This window comes from Myotis myotis, unplaced genomic scaffold, assembly GCF_014108235.1.
Source record: "Myotis myotis isolate mMyoMyo1 unplaced genomic scaffold, mMyoMyo1.p scaffold_m19_p_5, whole genome shotgun sequence".
Taxonomy (NCBI): domain Eukaryota; kingdom Metazoa; phylum Chordata; class Mammalia; order Chiroptera; family Vespertilionidae; genus Myotis; species Myotis myotis.
In genome coordinates, this window is record NW_023416357.1 from 108,876,515 (window position 1) to 108,895,713 (window position 19,199).

Below are 19,199 nucleotides of genomic sequence, written 5' to 3' on the forward strand. Positions count from 1 at the left end.
TGTGTGGCACATAGTGGCTGCACAAAGGAACAGGTGTGCTGAGTGCGGAACGGTGAGCCCCATGGCTGTAGCTGGTGGCTGGTGGCCATGGGACAGGGACCCTGACAGCACGGGCCTGGGCCTGTTCGTCTCCACACTGCCCTACTCTCCAAAGCTGAGTGAGGGATAGTCATGCCCTGTACAAGCCCTGGCCCTCACGGGTTTATGGGGGGGGGGGGGGCCCCAAATTTGAGTCATCACAGGGGATGAGTCTGATGCCCCCAGAGGGAGCAGAGAGGATGCAGCCGCTGTGTGGGGCCTCCTGTGCCCAGACCCAGGGGACTGTCCAGGGAAGGTCTGTGGGAGGGACCAGAGCAGCTTTTCTGCCCCGTGGGGACGATTTGAGTGACTAAGGCTGGGACACTGCCTGGTACCCATTTTTCTGGGTGCGCTCTTGGGCAAGAACCTTAAAACCTAGCGGCACCTCAGTATCCACCGCTGTAAAGGGACCCAAATAACCCCGGCCGCTCCGTGACCCTCACGGTGGTCACGAGAGGGCAGTGCCCGGGCAAACAGGTGGAGGGGGGCCCTGCAGGTCGCACTCCCGCCTGGAACTGCGGGCGCCAGGCTCCTGCGGAGCGCGCGCCGCGCTTAACTCTCCGGGCGGCCCCAGGGGTGGAGGCTGCCGGTCCCAGCACCAGCGGCAGAAACCGAGGCTCGGGGAGCATCCGCGAACCCTCGCGAACTTTAATGGACCAGGTTGACGGTGACCGCAAGCCGGTCACGGTGAAAGGGAGTCGGGACCGACCCGGGCGCGCCGGCCTCTGGGCGGCAGGAGCGCGTGCCCCCCGCGCCGAGACGGGCCCGGTGCCCGGCCCTCGGGGCGCGCCACTCCCCCCGCCCCCCGCGCGGCCCCCGCGTCCAGCCCGCGGCGCTCACCTCGCACGGCTCCCGCGGCGCCCGTGCCCGCGCTGCGCCCGCGTCTCCCGCCGGCCCGCCCGGCTCTGCCCCGCGCCTCCTGGGCGGGGCCAGGCTGGGCTCCCCGCCCGCGCGCCTCCCCCGGTGCCCCCGCCATCTGTCCGGCCGTCCTTCCGTGCACTGTCCCTCCCGCCCCGGCCCCCTCTCCCTGCTCGCGTTCCGTGTCGAAGGGATGCTCTCGGGGCGCCCTCTCCTGCGGGGCGCGCGGCCACTGGGGCACAGGGCCGGCGCTGGGGTCCGAGGGCCCGGAAAGGGTGCCCCAGGGGAACGCCCTCTGGCGCCGGTGCGGTGGGAGAGGAACCGGTCTCAGCCGCATGTGCTGCGCGCCGCTGGGGAGGCACCTGCTGAGGCCACAAGCCCGGTCTCAGCTCAGCCTTAGACGGGGCCTGGGCTCGGAGGCGGAGGGCGGGCTGGAGTCAGCAGGGTTGGGGTCACCCTCGGCCCTACCGCTTTCCTGCTGCCGTTGGTCAGTCCAGGGCCGCTGCCTCCTCCTCAGGGACCCGGTGTGTCCTTTGCCGCCCAGGCTCCTGGCTGCCAGCTGGGCAGGAGCAGAGGCAGGGTGCACACCATCCGGGCCTCCCCTTCGCACTCCACATCTGGGCCGCCCTCTGTTCACAAAGGCAGCGGCCTCCTCGCCCACAGCAGGCCGGGCACAGCCTACCACACAGCCCTCCGGGTTGGCTTGTGGCCCCCCCCCCCTCCCCCCCCCCGCTGAATCCCAGCTCCCAGGCCTCGGAGGAACCCTCCGCTGGAAGGAGACCCCTCGCAGATGGAACTGCAGACGAGGGCCTGAGCAGCAGACCGATGTCCCCAGGAAAAGGGACCTGGACAGGGACGCGCCCCGGGTGCGCACCACGTAAGGCTGCAGTGACCTGCCAGCCCAGGGAGGACTGGCAGCCGGAGAGGCCTGGCCCAAACCCGCCCAGCGCCTTCCGAGGGAGCACAGCCCTGCTGGGCCCGACCTCATCCCGGCCTCCGCGGGAGGCACTGCTGGTACCTGTCCGTGGTTTCAGCGCGGGTTTGTGGTATTCGTTATGGCAACTCTAGCAAAGCGCCACCACAGGCCCTGCTCTCTGCGTCACAGGTGTCACAGGGGGTCCGTCCAAGACAGTGACCAGACGGGACCCCCTGTGTCAGGCCCTGGTCAGTGCCGTCTGCCTGGGCCACCGAGCTTGGCCAAGGCCAAGGCCAAGGCTTGTCAAGCCTTAGCAACCTGGTTTTTAACGCGTGATGAGCTCTTATATATGCACCAATGTAACCAACACTCAGGTCAAGATATAGAACCTTCCAGTCGGGTCGCTGGGTGGAGGGAAGAGCGGGCGGGCGGGAGGCGCCGGCCAGACGCGGAGTGAAAGAGAGGCCCCGAAGCCAGCAGCGACCGAGCCAGCCCGCCGCCCTGCGGCACCAAGGACACCCATGAGGACCATGACACCTCCACCGAGAATGCAGACGAATCCAACCACGACCCTCAGTTTGAGCCTATAGTTTCTCTTCCTGAGCAAGAAATTAAACCCCTTGAAGAAGATGAAGAGGAACTTTTCAGAATGCGGGCAAAGCTGTTTCGATTCGCTTCAGAGAACCATCTCCCAGAATGGAAGGAGCGAGGCACCCGCCCCGTGAAGCTCCTGGAGCATAAGGAACAGGGGACCATCCGCCCTCATGAGGGACAAGACCTTGAAGATACCGCCAACCACTGTGTCACGCCAATGATGGAGCCGAAGCCAGACGCAGGCAGTGACTGCCTGGGTCTGGGACAGCCATGCCGACTCTGCTGAGAGCGCCCCAAGCCGGAGCTGCTGGCCATCCGCTTCCTCCATGCGGAAAATGCACAGAAATTCAAGACAAAGTTTGAAGAATGCAGGGAAGAGATCGAAGAGAGAGGAAAGAAAGGAGGACCGGGCAAAAACGATAATGCCGAGAAAGTGGCTGAAAAGCTAGAAGCTTTCGGTGGAGGAGAGCAAGGAGTCTGGAGAGGAGGAGACCAAGGAGAAAGCTGAGGAGAAGCAATAAGTCCTCTGCCCTTGTTTTCTGTTCCTTTTTCCTTTTTACAATATTTGCCCTGCCCCGCCTTTTCGGTTTGTTTTTATTATTTTGTTTTTACAAGGGACTTTTAATAAAGAATTGAATTTAAAAAAAAAAGTAGATATAGAACCTTCCAGCATACCAGAGGCCCCTGGGTGACCCGGGGTGCCTGCCCCTCCTCCCACCCCCCAACAGCGCCACTATTCTGACTTCTGCTGCCAGCAGTAGAGTTGCCTGTACTTGACTTCGTGTAAGTGGAATTCCACAGTGTGTTCTCTTTCAGGTTGTTTTCCCCAATATCGTTCATAAGATTGATGTGTCTTGGCCCTGGCTGGGTAGCTCATCACCCGGACACGCCAAGGTTGCAGGTCCGCTCCCCAGTCAGGGCACATACAAGAATCCACCAGTGAGTGCATAAGTGGAACAACAAGTCCATGTTTCTCTCCACCTCCCCCACTCCGCTTCCACTCAAATCAATTAAAAAGAAAAAGATGGATGTGTCTTGTTGACTACAGCTGTCATTCATTGTTTTTCAATAGACAAGTAGGACAATATTCCACTGTACAAATGTATCACATGGATGGACATTTACATTGTTTCCAATATATTTTTAAAAAACATGTTTTTATTGATTTTAGAGAGAGAAGAAGGGAGAGAGAGATGGAAACATCAATGAGAGAGAGACATTGATCAGCTGCCTCCTCATGCCCCTGACTGGGGATCGAGCCTGCAACCCGGGCATGTGCCCTGACCGGGAATTGAACCGGTGAACTCTTCGTACATGGCTTGACACTCAACCAGTAGGCCACACTGGCTGGGCTGTTTCCAATATTTGGCTTCTATAAATAAAGCTACTATAAAACATTCTTGAATATGTCTTTTGTCAAACACATGCACTGATTTCTCTTGGAGTAGAATTGCTGGAGTTCATATATTTTTTACTTTAATAGGAATCGCCACAGTTTTCCAAAGTGGTTAAACCAATTTACACCTCGCCTCCAGCTATGCATGAGCTCTGATTGCCTTATATCTTGATATTGTATTTTTATGTTCAGCCATGGTGGGTGTGTAGTGGTGTCTCCTTGTGGTTTTAGTTTGCATTTCACTGGGTAAGGTTGTTGAGCACCTTTTCATATACCTATTGTCCATTTGTACATATACCTATTGTCCATTTGAGTCTTTTGTCCATTTAGAAAAATTGGGATGTTTATCTTTTTCTTATTGATTTGTAATTCTTCATATATTCTGAATGAATTTTTTAATAAAGTTTTATCTCACCAAAATTTTATGCACACACCCGTACCAATAATCACTTGAGTTCGAAAGTAATTTTGATCTTATTAATTAAATAAAGGCAACTTTTTCTGACTTAGAAAATGACCCCCAGTCACATAATACATGCCATTCATTTCATATGCACTAGGCGGCCCCGCAGACCCCACTCAGCTCTCACATGCTGGGACAGGCTCCCAGGCGGACCTGCTAAATTTGGTTCAGCTGGAAGGGGTGGCAGTGAGGCTCACGTTTCTTCTCCCAGGATGGGCTGGCAGCGAATCTGCATCCCCGTGGCCCCGGGTGGTGGGAAGCACAGAGCGAGGGCCCAGGACCGGCCTCTGGTTTCCAGAACTGGGCTCCACACTAGCTGCGCGCTCAGTGTTTACTGCCTGCGCACCGCGGCAGTTCTGGGGCCAGGGAGGGTTAGGCCCGCAGCCTCAGGCTGAGCGCGCCTGGTCGAGGAGGCGAGTTGACAAGGGAACAAGGAAGCATGGTGTGGAGTGCGAGCTGTAGGAAGCGGTGTCACCCCTACAGAGAGGGGCGTTTGGTCAGGATGCTACGGGAGGAAGGCTGGAGGCTCCCAAGTCCCGCTGGGTCCCAGCGACATCTTCAGAGTGAAGCGGATGCCACTGGAGCTGTGCTCTGAGGGATGAGCAGGAGTCGCCAAGCAGAGGGCGGCAAGATGGACATTCCAGGCAAGGAGCCTGGTGTAGGGCTTCCCAGCAAGTGACGATCTTGTGACGGGAGTGTGGGGTGTGCTGGGGCCAGAGCAGGAGCGTTCGTGTAGATCGGGACGGCAGAGCCTTTCCTCAGCTCCCAGGGAACCTGGTGCCCAGAACAGTGTTGGGGGGGCGGGGGGACATGAGGGGGGGGCACAGCTCTCCAGGGTCATGATGTGCTCAGTTGGTGGTTCTTTGTAGGATGGCCTTTCTGTTTAGAGGACTTGTTATTTATTCTTTCCCGTAATTCCACTGTCCATGGAACAGAGCAGCTTCCTGGCCCTTGGTAGGCACTCAGACGGCGTGGAGTCCGTCCCCTTACCCGAGAAGGCTTTTCTACAAAGAGCGACCTTAGGTTCCGCATAGTTTTTCTTCTGGAGCTGGGACCTAGTGGACAGGAATGAAGGAATGGGGTTCCCCATGCTCAGATTTCTGGGCCCGGTGGAGAGAAACAAAGCAGGAGCTCTTGGGACAAGGGCGCATGCCCAGGGCGGGAGGACCGCAGCCACACGGAGTGGGAGGGGCTGCTGAAGGGCATACCTGAGTGACTGGGCTTGCCAGAGGAGGCTCCTAGCCGCGGTGGCCTCCTGGGCCAGGCTCCTCAAATCATCTCCTTCAAACAGTGGCAGCACGGAGTCCTTGGGAACGGGAAGTGAGTGTTCAGTTAGACCCACTAAGTGACTGGATGGGACACGAAGATCCAAAATCTCAGCAGGAGAATTTTAGAGCTAATTAAACGCAGTCTCCCACCCAGTGCAGGACAGCTGTGAACCCCACTTGCATGTTTCCAGGGACAGGGAGCTCGCCACTGCTTAAGTATGCCATGGCCCTAGTCAGTTTGGCTCAGTGGATAGAGTGTCGGCCTGCAGACTGAAGGGTCCCAGGTTCGATTCCGGCCAAGGGCACATGCCCAGGTTGCAGTTTCGGGCTCGATCCCCAGTGGGGGGTGTGCAGGAGACAGCCAATCAATGATTCTCATCATTGATGTTTCTGTCTGTCTCTCCCTCTCCCTTCCTCTCTGAAATCAAAAAAAGAAATATATATTTTTTAAAAGTATGCCATGACCTAGTACAGTAATCATCTATTTTTAAAAAATGATTTTAGAGAAGAAGGGAGAGGGAGAGAGAGAAAAACATCATGTGAGAGAGAAACATCCATTGGTTGCTCCCACACACACCCTGACTGGGGATCAAACCTGCAGCCTGGGTATGTGTCCTGACCAAGAATCGAACCTGCGACCCTTCAGTGCCCAGGACAATGCTCAACCAATGGTGAGCCACACTGGCCAGGGCCTGGGGCAGTGATCTAACATCCAGAAAGAAATCTGGAATTCTGGTGGGCTGTGTTACTTGATCATTTGGAAATGTGATCATTGACAGTGGAATGTTCTAAAAGGTAGAAACATGTGCGTACTTTTCTGTTCGATTGGAAGAGGACCACTGATGTCTCCCTCTTGTCCCATGTGTGATGGAACCCGCGACTTTAACAGATTATTATTTACCAGGTCATTTGAATATCTGTTTCAGTGACTCTAACCCAGGGAGACAGAAATATGTGGGAATCAAAGCCCAGCGTTCAGGAACACGGGGTGGGGGGCGGGGGTGGGGAGGGCGTCTGAGCTCCTTTGCGTTGCTCTGACTTGGGCTGTTCCCAAGCCTGGCTGAGCCCGCTTCCTCTCCTGAAAGGCCAGGACTGGCTGGGGAGAGTGGAAGGGGTTGTCTATAAAAAGCAACGGCCTGTGCCTAGTAAGTGCTCAATAATGCAAACTGTTGTGTCATTAAATAGCACCTGAAACGCTGCTTCTTTGCCAACCTTGAGGAGAGCCGCCTAAGAGGAGAGCAGCAGGGAGGCACAGCCTTTGTCGCCAGTCCTTTGGCAAGAGACGCAGGGGCCTCCGCAGTGAGGGGTAACAGCCACGTCCGCTAACATTACTGAGCCATTTCAGTGGCTCCACAGCCTACCCGGTCATGCAGGAAGCTCTTGAGCAGGCGGTGAATGTGGGAGACCAGGTCCTCACCAACAAGGCAGTGATAGCGCCCCCCAGTGAGGGAGGCCAGGTTCTTCAGGAAGTTACCCTCCGCCCTGGAGGGAGGAACAGAGAGGGCCGGGGACAAGACCACTGAGCCACCAGGCCCTGCCCTGGGACCCCAGTGGTGGGTCCTGGTGCAGAAGTCTGCAGGGCGATGGACCTTGGACCCTGAGGCTCTGTGCCCTTGAGGCGGTGCCAGCATCACCGAGCCCACTCTCCCAGCCGGTCCTGGCCGGTGCAGCAGCTGTGGCGCGGGAAGTGGATTCACCGTGATGGTGCGGTCATTTAGACTGGACTCCTCAAGGCACACGGCTGGCAGACTTCAGCCCTCTCCCGAACTGGACCTCCATCCAGTGCCTACTATGTGTTAGGCCTGCCAGCGACACAGTGTGACCTTTATGGAGCTCATAGCTTAGACACAGAAATAAAATACACACCCAAGTAATCACATCTATACTAATAAAAGGGTAATATGCTAATTAGATTGGGAGACCTTCTCGGAGACCTTCTGGACAAAGCCATGGTGGTGTGCCCGAGGCAGAGGCACTTAGGGGTGATCAGGCTGGCAGGGGAAGGCATTTGGGGGTGAGCAGGCTGGCAGGGGGGGAGTTGGGAGCAAGCAGGCCTGCGGGAGGGGGCAGTTGGGGGCGATCAGGCTGGCAGGGGTGGGCAGTTAGGGGTGATCAGGCTGGAAGGGGGGGCAGTTGGGGTTAATCAGGCTGGCAGGCAGAGTGGTTAGGGGCAATCAGAGAGGCAGGCAGGTGAGTGGTTAGGAGCCAGCGGTCCCGGATTGCGAGAGGGATGTCTGACTGCCTGTTTAGGCCCGATCCCACAGGCCTAAACCAGCAGTCAGATACCTCCCGAAGGGTCCCAGATTGGAGAGGGTGCAGGCTGGGCTGAGGGACACCCCCCCCCCCGCCCCCATCCACGAATTTCATGCACTGGGCCACTAGTATTAAATAATCAAATTTTACCAATACTGTTAACAATTTTTTCTGAAGCACTTAAATTCTCCTGTCTAACACGTTTTTCTCGGTGAACACTTATAATAACAATCACAACAGTGCTATTTTAAACTTTTTCCTCTAAATTTTCATAAACGTGCTCCCAGATAGGATGGGGAGAAGTGCATTGTGGCCGTGGAGTCTGCGCAGGCCCTCGCTGCAGCCAGGCCCTTGCTGGGCGGGCTGAGGGTGGCCTCGCTGTGCTCCTGCCCGGCCCTCCCGGTGCCCGGCTCCTGGGACTGCCCGGCGGGACCGCGTCTGAGGGGGCTCACCTGCCTGCGCCGCTCAGGGAAATGGTGTGCACTTTCACGTGGTGCGCCACTGTGAGCCTCCGGACCTCACGTAGAATGAGGCTGCAGCTTGTGTCCGGCTTCCCGTCGGTCAGGAGGTACAGCCCTTCCACATCGCGCAGGCTGAATGCCTTCTGCAAGAGCACGCAGGGTGTGTGGCTCGGGGCTGGTGCCAACCGGAGGGAAACCACGGCCTGCTGTTCCCCAGGCCCCCCTCAGCCCACCCCCGGCAGGACAGGCACATGCACTCCTGGCTCTCCACCCAGCAGGTCAGTCACCTCGCTGAGCCTGTGTCTCCTTCCATAGAGGGAGAGAACAGGAACCCCTCTCTCTGGGTTGTTGGGAAGATCAAGTGATTTAACACGTAGCAAGTCCTAAAGTATCAGGCCAGGTCTGTATAGAGGGTGACGCTATTTCCTCTTTGCTACCAGGTCAGGCTCAGGGGTGTAACTTGCCAGTAGCGCCTGCAAGACTGAGGTGCTGCCCTGAGCACGCAGGTGTGTCACCCACTGCGTGGCCTCGTGACATGCCGCGTCCGTGGTCTCCACCAGGGAGCCCCGCCACAGCTGCAGGCCCTCTGCAAAGCCGATGAGGTTAAAGCTGGGGAGGGAGGAAGAGGTTGGTTAGAAGGGCCCGTCTATACTGAATTCGGTGAAGTAACCTTCGCAAAGACTCACGTCTGCCGGGGCCCTGCGGGAGAGGGCTGTGACTGCCCGAGGATAAGCAGGCACACAGTGAGGCGCCGGGCGCAGACAGAAGCAAATTTAAACACCCTCTCAGCCCCTTGCAGGTTATATGATCTCAGAGAAATTTAACCTAAGTCCTAGCTTCCTTTTCTGAAAAATGGGGCTAATCACCCTGCCTCAGGTCACTGGGAGGAGGGAGCGGAATCCTGAATGTAAGTGCTCAATAACTGTTTCTTCTTTTTACCATTAAGGCGAGAGTGAGTCCCAGCCTCGGACCAGCCTCCTGCTGTCCCCTTGCGGTCAAACCTTCAGAGTAGAGGGGACACCCTGCCTGTGAGATGCAGTTCGAGGCGGTCCTTTCCTCTGCGTGCAACTGCCCGGGCCTGAGCAGGTTCCTGGAATCCGCCTCACTCCCGGGATCCAGCGCTCTCTTGCCCCAGCAAGCTCTTCATTAGGGCACTTCAGAGACGTCCCTGCCCTTGGGACAGCGAGGAGGGCGTGCCCTTGGCCAGGGATGCCCAGAACTACCCCTTCGATCTTCTTCTGGCCCCACACCCCTGCCTCTCACCTGTCACAGTGCTTTCTCAGCTGCTCCCAGATCAGCAGAATCAGCTCTGTCTTCACCTGCGGCAGGTCGGGGGCCATGGACCCCGAGGTGTCCAGCAGGATGCACACTCTCTTCTCCAAAATGGTGCCGAACTGTCGGCGGCTCCCTGCGCCAGGTGGGTTGGGGCAGAGGCAGGGAAGGAGTGAGGGCTCACCCCTCCGGCTGCCTTTCCTCTCTGTGGCTGCCCAATTCATGATCTTGCAACACCTGTTGTCTGATTGATCCTTGATCAGATGTCAACCCCCTGGGAGATGGCTTTGTGTTGTTGGAGGGGTCGACTGTCCTAGGGCAGAGCGGCCGGTGGCCTGGCTGCGGCTCTGCCTGTGACCGCTTGTTCAAGTGGTTATAACTGCCCTGGCCTTGAGTTAAGGGATTGGACTCAGTAGTATCTCAGTATTGTTTGGTCTGGAAACGATATTACAGAGCACAGAGTCCACCGACCGACTAACAGAAATCAGCCCCGCGTCCTTTAGCGCCTGGTACTGTGCACGTGCAATGGTGAGCGAGATAGAGGCACGGAAGACAGGCGTTGCACAGATAGCTGTGCCGTGGCTTCTGACAGTGTTAGTGCAGCCCATAACGTGGAGATCTGAGTTAGAGGGATGTGGGTGGGAAGCAGACCAATTATGACTGAGTGCTTGAGGATGCCCGGGATGGAATGCTTGAGGGACAGAGAGAAAGCCAATGTGTGGGATAACAAAGGCTGAGCAGAGAGACCCATGGGGAGATGGACAAGAGAGAAAGCTGGAGAGGTGGTTCATGGATGGGGGATTTATCTCATGGGAAAGCAGAGAGGGCCAGTGACTTGCCCAGGGTCACCTGGACTGGCAGTGAGCGCTGAGATTCATTCCCGGGTCCTCTGATGTATACTTTGAGGCAACCGCTAACCATGGCCTCTCTGGAGTCTTTGGACAGTGGTAGTCATCACTACACCACTGCCCAGGGCCTGCCGCCGAGGACTGGCCGGCTGGATTCCACAGGGACCGAGGGCCCCACAGGGCTCTCCATAAGGCTCCTGCCTGCCTTCTTCCTGTTGCCCCCGGAACTCCAGGCCGCAAGCCTACACCTCTCCACTCTAGTTCTAGTGTCTTCCTGGCCTCCTGGGCCTGATGCTCAGTCCACCTCCTCACCCAGCACACCCTCCTCTGGGCTGTGAGCCTGGCTCTCCTTGACTATCCTGCCCATCACTTATCCCAGAGGGCCTTGGACTCTTGGAGACTTTTCTGTCAGGACCCCCTCCCATCTCTGCCTTCATGGGAAGTTCCATGGGGCCCAACCAAGGCTAATCTGAACTTGGGCTGGTGTGACTCAGTCGGTTGGAGCGTTGTTCTGAACCCCAAAAGGTGGCGGGTTTGATCCCCAGTTGGGGCTTGTGCAGGAGACAGCTGATCAATGTGTCTCTCTCACACCAATGTTTCTCTCTCTCCCTCCCGCCTTCCTTCATATATATATATATATATATATATATATATATATATATATATATATATATATATATACTAGAGGCCTGGTGCACAAAAATCTGTGCACTCGGGGGGGAGGAGGGGTCCCTCAGCCCGGCCTGTGCCCTCTCGCAGTCTGGGACCCCTCGGGAGATAATGACCTGCTGGCTTAGGCCTGCTCCCGGGTGGCAGAGGGCAGGCCCAATCCCTAGGTGCAGCCCCTGGTTGGGCTCAGAGCAGGGCCGATTGGGGAGTTGGGGCGCCGCCCCCTGTCATGCACAGAGCAGGGCGGATCGGGAGGTTGCAATGCCACCCTCAGTCACGCTCAGGGTAGGGCCTATTGGGGGGTTGGGGCACTGCCCCCTGTCACACTCAAGGCAGGGTTTATGGGGAGGTTGTGGCGCCGCCCCCTGTCACACACAGAGCAGGGCCAATCAGGGGGTTGGGGCGCTGCCCCCTGTCACGCACAGAGCAGGGCCGATCAGGGGGTTGGGGAGCTCCCCCCTGTCATGCACAGAGCAGGGCCCATGAGGGGGTTGGGGAGCTCCCCCCTGTCACTCACAGAGCAGGGCCGATAGGGGAGTTGGGGCACTGCCCCCTCTCACGCACAGAGTAGGGCCCATCAGGGGGGTTGGGGCTCCGTACCCTGTCACACACAGAGCAGGGTGGATCAGGGGGTTGGGGCACCGCCACTCTCACACTCAGGGCAGGGCCAATGGGGAGGTTATGGCTCTATCCCGTCACACACAGAGCAGGGCTGATCAGGGGGTTGGGGCGCTGCCCCCTATCACACACAGAGCTGCAGAGCGATCATGGGGTTGGGGAGCTCCCCCTATCAGGCACAGAGCAGGGCCGATCAGGGGGTTGGGGTGCCTTCTCCTGTCAGGAACAGAGCAGGGCCAATAGGGAGGTTGTGGCCCCGCCCCCTGTCACACACGGAGCCGCAGGGTGATCGGGGGTTTGGGCACTGCCCCCTGTCACACTGATCCCGGTGCCAGGAGGCTTCTCAGCTCCGCTGATCCCGGTGCCGGGAGGCATATTACCCTTTTACTATATAGGATAGAGGCCTGGTGCACGGGTTGGGGCTGGCTGGTTTTCCCTGAAGGGTGTCCTGGATCAGGGTGGGGGTCCCCACTGGGGTGCCTGGCCAGCCTGAGTAAGGGGATGATGGCTGTTTGCAGCTGGTCACACACCCTTCAGGGTGGGGGTCCCCACTGGGGTGCCTGGCCAGTCTGGGTGAGGGGCTGATGTTCTGTTTTCAGGCTGGTGGGTGACTGAAGCTCCCAAACGCTCCTTTTTTTCTTTTTTTATTCTGAGCCAGCTTTAGCTTTGAGGCTTGGCTCCAGCTCTTAGGCCTCCACTGCTGAAAGCAGGTTTCTGGCCTTTGTTTACCTTCTGTATTTGAAACAAAGTTGCGATCCTGCTGGCTAAAGCCCAACGGACTAAAGCAGGTTTCTGGGGTTTTGTTTAGCTTCTATATTTGTAACATAGTTGCTTAGAGTTGCAGCTCAGAGGCCTGCAGTGGCAGGTGGGGAACATTGGAGTCCTCCGTCACTGAAGCAAGCAAGCCTCATGTTCACTTTAAGCTGCCTGGCTGCCGGCCGCCATCTTGGCTGGCAGTTAATTTGCATATCGCCCTGATTAGCCAATGGGAAGGGTAGCGGTTGTACGCTAATTACTATGTTTCTCTTTTATTAGATAGGATATATATATATATATATATATATATATATATATATATCTCCTCCTTTAAAAAAAAAAGAATAAATTGAACCTCTTGATGGTCATCCCTCAGTCACACTCAGGGAGGCAAGGTGTGGAAGCTGGCCCTGCAGAAATCACGTGGACAGAACAGACTTGGGCCCCCTCTGGTGCTCTTTGGCTCCTGCTCCACCTCCCTATCATCCAGCACCTTGCCAGACCTCTGAACCCAGAAGTCATGCTGTACCTGACGACCCTCCTGCCTAATCCCCCACCTCACAGTGTGTGAGTGCCTGGCCTGGGAAGGCCTGGCCCTGGTCCCTGAGGTTGCCTTCCTCTTCCCCTCCCCGCTACCCCCAGGACAGCAGGTAGGCTCACCAGATAGCAGCCACTGCAGCCTCTGGACACAGCATCTCACCACCTTCTTCAGGCACATGATGTATGCTCCCATTTCCCGGGGTGTCCACTGAATGTGTCCCAGCACCCCCTAGATTAACGCAAGTGAAGGCAAATTCCCATCACTTTTCTTCAATCCCCATCACCCTCTAAGATAGTCCTCTGTGTTAATAATTTCCCAAACATTGTTAAGCATACATTTTTGTTTGTTTGTTTTAAAGCGTTTCTTTTATTCTATTACTAGATGTATGGTTCTAGGATGGAATGGGGAATTGGGGATAATGGTACTGAGGCAAATGTGGTCACAGTGGTCACTATAACAGATATAGTATCTCTACATTTTTAAAAAAATACATTTTTTTTTTAAATTTCAGAGAAGAAGGGAGAAGGAGAGAGAAATAGAAATATCAACAATGAGAATCACCAATTGCCTGCTCCTGCATGCCCCACACTGGGGATTGAGCCTGCAACCCAGGCATGTGCCCCGACTGGGAATCGAACTGTGACCTCCCAGTTCATAGGTTGATGCTCAACAACTGAGCCACTCTGGCCAGGCCTATCTCTGAATTTTAACGCAGAAAACTACTCATGGTAGGATGGGAGATCCATAAATTTCAAACTAACAGGTGACCTTGGATGGAGATGGGGACAGCATGATTAAACTCCCTTAAAAATTTTCTGTTGGATGATTTTGAATTTGGTGGCTATTTTTAGCTTTATGGTTACCTCTCGTTGGTAATCTATAATAATAAACACGTAATATGCTAATTAGACTGGACAGCCAAACAACCTTCCAGACAAAGCTGGGGCTGCGAGGGCTGAGGCAAGCTGCTGCAGCTGCAGGGCAGAGCCCCTTGCACGAATTTCGTGCATTGGGCCTCTAGTGTTGTATAAAAGGGCAAGGAGAGAAAATGGGGTCTTTAACAAAGCACGTTTAGATTTTCATTTTGTACTAAATGTGCTTGTTCCAATGAGAACACAAGAGCCCAAATGTAGAAAATAGAGGCTAGAACCCTCACCTCCCATGAGGACCCTGCTCCCGCCATCCTGGCAGCACCAGCATCAATTCTGGTGAGGATGCCAGCCTCTGCCTGTGTGCTCAGCACGTCTCTGACGCTCACTGCAGGGAGCCCCTCTAACCTGAGCTCGGCCTCAGCCCCCTGTGCGAAGGCAACTGGGCTGGCAGCTTGAGTCTGCGTTCTGGCACCTGTGCTAACCTATAATTCAGCCCCAACCCCTTCCCGCTTGTGTCCCAGCCTTGCAAAACCTGTTTCCCTAAACACTTAACTTACAGGGCCATCGATCATGCACAGCCCCCACAGGGGGGTTGCCTGCTGGCGCCAGCCAGGGCGATGGTCATAATCTCACTTCCCCCTTACAAACGTCATAGGGCTGCAAAAGCCCTCGAAAAGCCCGGAAGCTGAGAGACAAAGAAACTGCATTCGGGGCTCAGCCACTGCATTCGGGGCTCAGCCGCTGCATTCGGGGCTCAGCCACTGCATTCGGGGCTCAGCCGCTGCATTCGGGGCTCAGCCTCTGCATTCGGGGCTCAGCCGCTGCATTCGGGGCTCAGCTTTGGGAACCGGTTCCCTGAGCCAGCAGCACCGGCGCTCCCGCACAAAGTGCCTTTTCTGGATCTTCCGAGCGCCTGGTTGTGTGTCCTCCGGCTGCCCGGTCATTTCGGCAGCACCTAGGGGTCCCTTTTCCTCCAGCAGGATTTATCCCCCAAGAGCAGCCCCACTCGGAGGGGCAAGGTTGGCAGGATGAACAGAAGCCGTGCCTGTACATTCACAGAGTCCTCCCCAACCCCCGCTGCCACTGTGGCTGAGAGGAGCCGGGAGAGAAGACCACCGCCTCCCAAACCCCGACTACCTCGGCCTCTCCGCTGGGGAAGGCGCTGTAGGTTGCGGCTGCTGCCGGGCTTCTTACCAGCCTCCGACGAGTGCCAGGGGGACCGAGGCGGCTGGAGATCTCCATCTTCAGTGTTTTTAGCCCATAATTTGCTACCCACTTTAGAATAAAGAAAAGGACTGTTATCTTGGGTAATTCAGGCTGAAGTGAATGACTAAAACCTCCTTTTTGAAATCTAGTTCATGTTTGAAATGTGGGGTTCCTTGGTCCTGTTAAAGTAAAAACATTCAACGCTGTAAAGAATTTTTGTGAGTTTATTTCAGCCTAACTGTCGACAATTGCCGGGAAGCAGAATCTCAACTGATTGGGATAGTGCTCCAGAGAATGGCGGCTTTTCACTTTGTTTTATACATTACAATTAAGGGAGGAGATGTAGGTGGGTAACATGAAATTCATTGGTGATAGGTTAGGGAGGTGGGAGGAAGCAAAGGGTGGGGGACCTCTGGGGCTGGATAAAAAGTAAAATGAGAGACACATGCTTCTTCTACTCCAGTGGTGCAGGATCCTTAACAGTCAACAATGAACAGGATAACGATAGCAGTGAAGGAACTTATGGTCTCTGTCCTGGCGCCCAGGGCATTTGGTTGTGCCCTGAGAAGTCCGGAAAAAGGGAGGTTACAAGTTACCCTGACATTTCACAGGTATGTTATCTTAGATGCAAAAGGACCATAGGCCCAGTTAAGGTAAAGGTTGACCTTGTCAGGGAAGATACCCACCTAGGAGGTGACTACCCACCATAACTGCTATTAGTTCAGGTTTAATTTCAGACCATCCTTTGTGGTTATTTTAGGTCTTGAGTTTGCAAAACTGCCATGCAGGCCTTCCCTGTGCAATATCAGGGTAACTTGTAACTTTTTTTCTGGACCACCTCAGGGCACAACCAAATGCCCTGGGCGCCAGGACAGAGATCACAGATTCCTTCACTGCTATTGTTATCATGTTCATTGTTGACTGTTAAGGATCCTGCCCCACCAGAGTAGAAGAAGCGTGTGTCTCTCATTTTACTTTTTATCCAGCCCCAGAGGTCCCCCACCCTTTGCTTCCTCCCACCTCCCTAATCTATCACCAATGGCTTTCATGTCACCCACTTACATCTTCTCCTTTGATTGTAATGTATAAAAATAGATGAAAAGCCGCCATTCTCTGGAGCATTATTCCCATCGGTTGAGATACTGCTTCCTGGCAATTGTTGACAGTTTGGCTGAAATAAACTCACAAAAATTCTTCACAGCGTTGAATGTTTTTACGTTAACATTACACTGGTGGACATTGTTGTTCCCCACATCTTTTCAACCTTCCCCCATAAGATTTGGGTCGTAACCCTGATTGGTCTGAAGTTCATACTAGAATCCAACTGAGAAAATGTCAGTGTCCTTGTTACAACCAGGGCTACAAGAACAGGCAGGCCCCCGGCAGTCAGAGCGCAGCCACCAGGACTGGCCCAGTGAGGACCAAGCTGACTTCCCTGAACGGCAGAGGAAGAAAGGTGTTCTACCTTCTGGACAAACAAGGAGGAGGGTTTCTGCTGTCTGCAACCAAAAGGGTCTGATACCACTAAGAACTTTACACAAAATAAACTCCATTAGTCACGGATCCTGTCTGATAGACACCACTGTCTTCATTTTACAAATGAGGACACTGAGGCGAAATGTGGTAAAAGGACTTGTCCGAGGTCTCCCCGCTGGGAGGTGCACACTTGGTCTCCAACCAGGTCTGTGTAACCCTTAGCAGTCACTCTAAGCAGGGTGTCCTCGCTTCCCGGAATGCCCATCCTCTGAGCACGGCTGCTAGAAGGAAGTATTGCCTAGGGGCCATGTGCTGGTGCAGACAACTTACTACCTCGTGGCTTGAGCAGATTGCGTCCTTTCTGGGCAACTCCAGAGACGAGCCAGTCCTCCTTGCGCCCCTTCCCTGAGGGTGCTTTCTGTACCCCGAGTCTGTGAGGAACAGTGAGGTTACCTTGTGCCCCTCCCCTCCCCTCCCCCCTCCCCCCCTCCCCCCCTCCCCTCCCCTCCCCTCCCCTCCCCTCCCCTCCCCTCCCCTCCCCTCCCCTCTCCTCCTCTCCCCTTCCCCATGGCTCTCTTTTTATGTCAGTTTCTCTGCCAATCAAGTCCTTAGGTGCAGTTTGCTGAGAGGTAGAAAGGGAGGCTGTAAGGTGGATCCCGGCAAACCTGCTGGACTCTCTTCTCCACACCGCAGGGATTGGTTTCTGGAATCTGTGCCCATTGGCAGCAGTCAGGCTGGCCCGGGGCCCCATCTCCACGCCCTCCCCTTGTGCGGCACCCGGACCTTGGGACCTGGGACCCAGGGCCTCGGGGGACCCCCAGTATTGACCCTCCTCACTCTCTTGCCGTGTAAGGCTGCATGCCTGTCCCCCTGGCCCGGGGACCTAGTGTGAGGAGAGCCTGGTCCAGGGCTCTGCTGCCTGCGATGACCGCGCAGTTCCCACAGGCAGGGCCTTCCCAGCTCCGGCTCCGCATCCTCCGACTCACCCTCGCGACTCCCGGCCTCTGCTTCCCCGGTGTGGGTCTTCCTCCTCCCGGCTCCAGGCTCCTCCTTGGCTGACTGGGCTGCAGCTGGAGGACAGAAGGCCTGAGGCTGGAGTGGGTGCTCTCGGCCCCCAGCTCCCAGCGCCAGGAAGGAGAGCAGCTTCCACCCTGGTCCTGCGGGTCCCCGGACCCTGCTCGTAGCCACTCAGCCACGCCTTTGATGTTGGAAGTGAGGCACCTGCTCTTAGGTCCTGGGAGCTGAGTCCTTTCATAAAAACACCCGTGCCCGTCGCCACCCGCGGGCACCAGTCATGCTTGTCAACCCTGACTTTCTTCACCGGTGACATGGGGAGCTGACCGGCTACCTGCACTGCTGCAAGCTCAGGCGGGCGTCCTGGCGAAGGGCCGGCGCAGGATCAAGACTCCTGATCGCTGATCACCGTGGTGCCTATCGGTACTCACACGCCTCACCACAGCCTGTGCCCCAGCCGACCCAGCCTCACCTGGTGGGATGCCCGCCTTGCCACCGAGTGGACGCCACGTCACAGCTCTCGCGGGGGGACTGCTCTCCCTGGCAGGGCCGTCTCTAATGCTCTAGAAAACAGGTGGCCTTTCCCGTCAGCGGCCTATCTTCTGTGGCAGGGGCACCCGTCACCCCAGCCTCAATCTGCCCATTAGGAATCTTTGCAGGGCAGGGCCTAAGGGACCAGATTCTCAGACATTTTGGCCTCATCTCCTGCTGCAGATTCAGAGGGGGCTCTGGATTTTGAGGTGAAATAGTGCATGCGTGTGGACTTGCCAGAACTTTCTTCGCATCACCTACTCCTCTTCCTCCTGGGCCTCCAGCCCCATAGGCGGCCACTCGGTAGCTGTGCCCTTCTGGGCACCTGTTCTAAGGGAGGGGCCCTTCATTACTGGACACAACCAGAACGTGGGCACCGTGAGGTCAGCAGGGCCCTGGACCAGCTGGGACCTGGGGATGAGCTGACTCCAGGCCGGCCCTGGGCTCGGGAGGTCGCCGTTAGAGGCCCCCGGAGGGAGCCAGCTCACAGTGCTGAAGGCCCGAGAGGCAGATCCTGGAATGACAGGGCTTCGCCTCAGACCTGGGGAGGTTCCTGAAACCTGGTGGCGGCCCTGAAAGCAGGGCAGTGCCTGTGTGACAGCCTCTCGCAGAACCGGCCGGGCCGGAGTGAGGCAGCGCTGCCGAAGAAGTTCAGGCCTGAGGCCGGGAGCTGCGAGTTCTTGGCCCCTCCGCGCCTGAGCAGCGTCTGGGTCTCCCCAGCCAGATGTCTCCAGGCCCCTCTGGCGTGAGGCGGGTGGTTTATGCAGGACAGAGCTGACGGGCTGCGACTGCAGATAAGCAGCCAGGCCACCCGTGGGCTCCTGCCAGGCCCCGGGCAGCTGCAGCAAGAGCCCGTTGGATACCCGACAGCCTCGTTCCCGTGCCCCCGAGTCCCTCCGGGATGAGCCCGCCTGCCTTACAGTCAGGCGGGTTCCAATCTCAGGGGGCCCTTAGGACCCAGATTGGGGTCAAGCCTGGGATAGCCAGGCAGAGCCATCGGTGGGGGTGGGGAGGTGGCTAGAGGTGCCGAGCTGAGAAGCAGGTCCCCCGAGAGGCCAGGACTGGAGGCACCCACAGGACACTCTCCTGAGGACCCTGCCCCAGCCCCC

General features: G+C 56.5%; 1 protein-coding gene and 1 pseudogene across 1 annotated transcript in view; one reads left to right on the plus strand and one right to left on the minus strand.

Moving 5' to 3' along the window:
- Positions 1 to 61: 61 nt before the first annotated feature.
- Positions 62 to 3,004, plus strand: LOC118656594 (annotated as a pseudogene).
- A 2,137-nt stretch (positions 3,005 to 5,141) lies between these two features.
- VWA3A (von Willebrand factor A domain containing 3A) overlaps positions 5,142 to 19,199 on the minus strand; it is a 69,019-nt gene continuing 54,961 nt past the window's right edge. Inside the window, exons 22-32 of the mRNA XM_036311076.1 lie at positions 18,032 to 18,122; positions 17,548 to 17,615; positions 16,879 to 16,998; positions 15,001 to 15,138; positions 13,111 to 13,219; positions 9,551 to 9,695; positions 8,752 to 8,896; positions 8,279 to 8,430; positions 6,935 to 7,055; positions 5,514 to 5,611; positions 5,142 to 5,360 (exon numbers count right to left, since the gene is read on the minus strand). Coding sequence (XP_036166969.1) covers positions 5,201 to 5,360; positions 5,514 to 5,611; positions 6,935 to 7,055; positions 8,279 to 8,430; positions 8,752 to 8,896; positions 9,551 to 9,695; positions 13,111 to 13,219; positions 15,001 to 15,138; positions 16,879 to 16,998; positions 17,548 to 17,615; positions 18,032 to 18,122 — 1,347 coding nt within the window. The 3' untranslated portion in view covers positions 5,142 to 5,200. The remainder of the gene's footprint in view (positions 5,361 to 5,513; positions 5,612 to 6,934; positions 7,056 to 8,278; positions 8,431 to 8,751; positions 8,897 to 9,550; positions 9,696 to 13,110; positions 13,220 to 15,000; positions 15,139 to 16,878; positions 16,999 to 17,547; positions 17,616 to 18,031; positions 18,123 to 19,199) is intronic.